We start from the raw sequence: 5,153 nt of genomic DNA, 5'->3' as shown, positions 1-5,153 counted from the left end.
ATAATTAATACGGAGTAATTATATAAAATCACTCCATAACCCAATAAACTATGGGAAAATACAACATCTGACGTATGTGCAGTTATAATTGGAGAAATTCTAGACTTATTTAAATTTTACAAAAGGTTTCTACATAATGACATATTTTACTAGTGATGCTTGTATTTGTAATTGGTCAACTATATTTAACTTTTGTGAATTTTTTTCGAAGAGAAAACCTTCTTAACTACAATCGCATTAGAACTTGCGGGCATAGTTCAACGGTTCCTCCCATGTACTTTGTGTCATGAGATAGAGAGGTCATATGTTCGATTCTTAGGATGACATGATTTTCTTTAAACTAATTGAACAACAATAATGGTGATATATATTGACCCTATAGGGAGGTTTTACCGGATTCGTTCACAGACCTCTACCCGGAACACTGCCCGAATGGATGTGTTCCCAGGTACTGTTGATCGGGTTCGGGTTTCCGTCCGAACGTGTGTGTTACGAGCAAATGATGAGGGTCATTGAAAGAAATGATCTACTGATGCCAAAAAATCGCCGTTAAAAAAAAACGACAACCGCATTAGGGTCCCAACTAGCAAGTAAAACCCCTTGCTAACGAGCCCCGAGCGACGAGACCCCTAACAAGGTGAATTGCAAACATTGAATCACCCTCTATTTAAGAGACCAATTAATTCAATTTTGTGTGTTACCAATAATTGAACCTAAGTCTCTTGCTACATTGAGAATTCGATGGCCACATGAACTATGCCCAAATGATTAACTTTTGTGATATTGACTACACTTGTTTTATCCCTTCCCCATCCCATCTATCTACATAAACTATAAACTAAATGCTTTTAAAGCAAATATTGAATAAGCCTTTGAACATGTGTAGCAAATAAATATAAACATGAATGAATTTTAACTACAAAAGAAAATGAAGAAAAGATTTCTTAGTAGAAATGCAACAATATTTGTTTCTATGTAACATAAGAACACAGACAGACCATTAAACGTAGATTGAAGTGTACTTCCATTGCAAAAGTGAGTCTCCTTTAGAGTTGATATTAGACGATTTTCGCTAGCTCAAAGGGCGATATCAATACTATGTTTTTGTCCACTGTTTCGAAACTGTCTATAAACTTGTCGCATAACCCATACACTTAGAATCACCTCAAAGGCAAACAATATAGATCCGATTAAGCTCATTACCTGCAATATAATTCACACGATTAGGTAATTGACTCTAAAATATGTTAAAGTTCGAGAAATTTTATTCGAAGCTCACCGCGAGTCCCTTATGACCGTTCCAAAGGTCCACTGCATTCAAGATCCCCCTAAAACAACAATAAAAAGTTATTTAGTTAATTATACTTTTTGTGACTGACAGTTAAACAACGTACGTCTGAGTAAAAGATATTAACCAGGTAGCTTGAGCATTAAAAACCTCATCCATTTACATATTCTATAATGTAGTTAAGATGGAAGCATATGAAAGTGTTAAGAGAAGGAAAAACTCACGCAAAATGGAATCCGGCAAATAGTATTCGAGGACCAATTGCAGCAAAAGCGAAGAACACGATGTGATACTATTGTCAATAGGTAAAAATGATTTAGGAGTCACAGCTGGGATCATTAATATGTAATTGAAGAAATAAATGATGCTCACAGTATAGTTGAAGAAAAAACAGCCGAAGTTCATGCCATTGTTACTCCTGTTGTGGAAAAATATATATATTTAGTGAAACAAATATGCATCAAATATTCTTAATATTAATATTAATAGAAGCAAAATGGAGCTTCTTAGGTTACTAATCAACTCATTTGAAATTCAGAGAGTTTAAAGTGCGAAATAGACTTATATTGAACCTGGTATATTAAGCTAGAACTCAGGCAGTTTGATATTATAAAAGCTCGAGTTTGACTCCAACTTGACTCGTTATATATATTATAGTTAATTATTATATACTTAATAAAATTATATAATCCTATCTCTTATTACAGTATTAATTAACTATTATAATAATACTCATTTAGGCTGATGAGCTAGTTGACCAATACAATGTATAGACACTCGAGCTCATTAATTTACCAAACGATCTTGTATGTTCAAGGTTCGACTTCAAACTGAACTTTTAATAAGTTGAACTCTAGTATCTCAGCTCATTTACACACCTACGATTTCACTATAGTTTCTTGATTATAATTTGTGAGAATCGTACTTACTTAAAGGCGCGATAGAGTGGTCGATACCAAAAGTAAAACGCTCCAGGAGGACCCAACAAGAAATAAACGATCGAGAAGAATATGTAACGTCCAACTAGATCAAATAATTTAAATTTGGTTATGGAGTTATATGATAAACCCTAATTAAATAACTACAGAAATCAAATACTAACCTATGTTACTTGTGAACAATGCTATACTCATTAGAAGATTCCAGCCGAGTGTTATTAGAACTCCTGAAACAAAAATATATGGATTTTTAATATTTTTGGAGCATTTTATTTTTGTAACAGATGTTAGAGTTTGTTAGTTTAGTACCTAATAATGTCGCATATGCAACATACTGTATTCGTTGAAGGTGAACGGGTATATCTCCAGGAATGTCGTGGCGAACCAAAGGGTAAAACGTAGGCCAATTCTTATGTTCGATGACAGCTCCGGCTAACCAAAATATTAAAAATAAAAATGACGTAAGTAATTAAAAGCCATCAGAAAGTGATCAATTAGTAAAGCTTCAGACAATAAGTTATGAATTCAAATTCTGATATTAATATTATGAGTTTAGAATACATTAAACATGAACAAGTTAAGAACTTACATCTTTGTAGCGCATCTTCTTTTCGTCTAAGGATCTGCATAAAATTTGAAAATCTTATATCTTAATATGTATTTTAATAATAAGTATCACTTGCAATTGTGGGCTGTAAGTTACCTCATCTCTCCTGTTCAATTCAGCCTCCTTAGCTTGCAGCTCATTTCGCTTGTTCTGTAATTTCTATATTTAAAACAAATGTGAAGTACATAATTAAAATAAATGGATGAGGTTTCTTAAGATACGTTAGATATGATCCTAAGACCTCTTGAAAGGATATCGAGACGCTAACCACTAGACTATCTTATGATGATTAACATAAGTAAAATAGCTCTACTTCAAAATAAGTACTACGTGCAAAGTTTTTCAAATAATTTTATTTTTAGATCAATATATAAGTTTAACTCATCGATAAAACAATTAAAACGAGACTTAAACTCACATCCTATTAGTTGATTCACTACTCGCATATTGTTGATCCGATGACCTTATATAAAATAAATAGAAACGAAAAGGGTAAAATTATTTTTGAATTACCGCAGGCGTGTCAAGCGACTCGGTTGTGGCACGAAACCCGAAGCAAAGTGCAGGTTTAGGAGCTGAGCTTGGCGGGACTGCGTGAATGTTCTGATTGTTCTGTAATTCAGTTGCAAGAGTAAGTTTCTGTTCTATAATTCCTTACAAAAAATACAATTTTTATCTAATATTTGTTTATGCTCTATCTTACGTGCAAGGACGGAGCTAGACAAATTATTATGGCACAACAACAACAAATCTCTATATATATATATATATATGGAGTGAGATGTAGACAATCATTTATCTACATATGAGACTGCTTCTAGACCAATTATAAAGCGGATTATATTCATTAAAATCGAAACTAGTAAAATTTGTGTACAAAATATGTACGTACCGAGAACGGATTAATATCATCTTCTTGACTGAACGGATTCTGATCATGATGTCCGGCCATCGCAAAAACTTTGAATTTATTACTCGAATTTTACACGCATTCACAGTGGCGGAAGAAATGAGAGGGAATTGAAGAAGACACCCTGCAGCCTTGAATGTAAGTATATGTATGTGTTTTATAATAGGTCTATGCATTGTTTTACCTTGAGTTTCATTATTATTTTATATTTAAATGGATGGATTGCCGGATTGGTACCTTTGTCTGTGATTGTACAATGTGATTTATATTATAAACTACTATAATGACCCGTAAAATCATGAGTTTATTTTAATGATAAAGTTTAATGATATATTTTAGGTATTAAGTGAATGAAAATGCTAGTCATTTTGTTTAATGACCCATGGAACTACGGATTCCGACTAAGAAACTTGTCGTTGTTTTTACAAACATATTTATGTACTTAACTTTGTCAGAATAAATGAACTACACTTATTCTCCCACCACCATCTTCTAGTTTTCATCACAATTACTATTTTTATTGAGACATGTATTTCGCATGCATATATAACATAATTAATCACATAAAGAGAACAAATATTTGAATAATAATAATATAATAAAAATAATAATGATAATAAATAATAATAATAAATTTTGCTTAAAAATTGAGTATATATATATATATATATATATATATATATATATATATATATATTTAATAATTATTATTATTAATAACAAATGACTCTTGAAATCTTTTTAAAAATTAAATATATTACTGTAATAAACCTAAACAACAACAACAACCACAACAAAATCAAATATTACATGGGCGGTGTATGGGAAACATAAACATAAACATCATAATTATAATACAAATTCATTAGTATATACAACATACTAAAACTTTTTGTTTACTAAATTTGCAATTAACACTATATCTACTAAAAACGGTGGAGTTTTTGGTCGTTTTGTCAATGCAAAAACGACAACAGTTGCAGGCCCTTTTTACACTCGGAATTTTCATTTTTCTCCCTCAATTTTTACCAACTTACAAAAATTATACCAAACTTCAGGGGTTAAAACGTAAATACTCCCATTTAAAATAAAAATTTCACCCAAACACTTCGACAGCCCGTATCTTTATCCTCGCTCCGAGTTAAATTTCACCGACCACACCGTTAAACCCGAAATATTTTTATGAACCAAACGAAACTAAGTACGTTCGAAACGGACACTTTTTTAAAAAAACGTTAAACACAACGACAGCCCGTATCTTCCCGCTCGCCGCGAGTTAAATTTTTCGACAGCACCGTCAGACTCGAAATAATTTTATGAACAAAACGATACTAACTACGTTGGAAACGGACAATTTTTAAAAAAACGCTAAACACAATGACAGTCCGTATCTTCCTGCTCGTCGCGAGT

At 32.1% G+C, this 5,153-nt stretch overlaps 1 protein-coding gene across 1 annotated transcript; it reads right to left on the bottom strand.

Moving 5' to 3' along the window:
• Positions 1–1,077: 1,077 nt before the first annotated feature.
• On the bottom strand, positions 1,078–3,785 carry LOC139874855 (secretory carrier-associated membrane protein 2-like). Its single transcript, XM_071862250.1, has 10 exons — positions 3,726–3,785; positions 2,930–2,992; positions 2,816–2,849; positions 2,536–2,658; positions 2,391–2,453; positions 2,218–2,311; positions 1,661–1,706; positions 1,513–1,580; positions 1,280–1,328; positions 1,078–1,203 (listed from the first exon to the last, which is right to left on the bottom strand). Exons 1-10 carry the CDS (start codon positions 3,783–3,785, stop codon positions 1,078–1,080), a joined length of 726 nt encoding a protein of 241 aa, XP_071718351.1.
• Positions 3,786–5,153: the final 1,368 nt, after the last annotated feature.

The sequence above is a fragment of the Rutidosis leptorrhynchoides genome, chromosome 11 (assembly GCF_046630445.1).
Source record: "Rutidosis leptorrhynchoides isolate AG116_Rl617_1_P2 chromosome 11, CSIRO_AGI_Rlap_v1, whole genome shotgun sequence".
NCBI lineage: Eukaryota > Viridiplantae > Streptophyta > Magnoliopsida > Asterales > Asteraceae > Rutidosis > Rutidosis leptorrhynchoides.
This window is presented reverse-complemented; position numbering and strand designations above follow the sequence as displayed.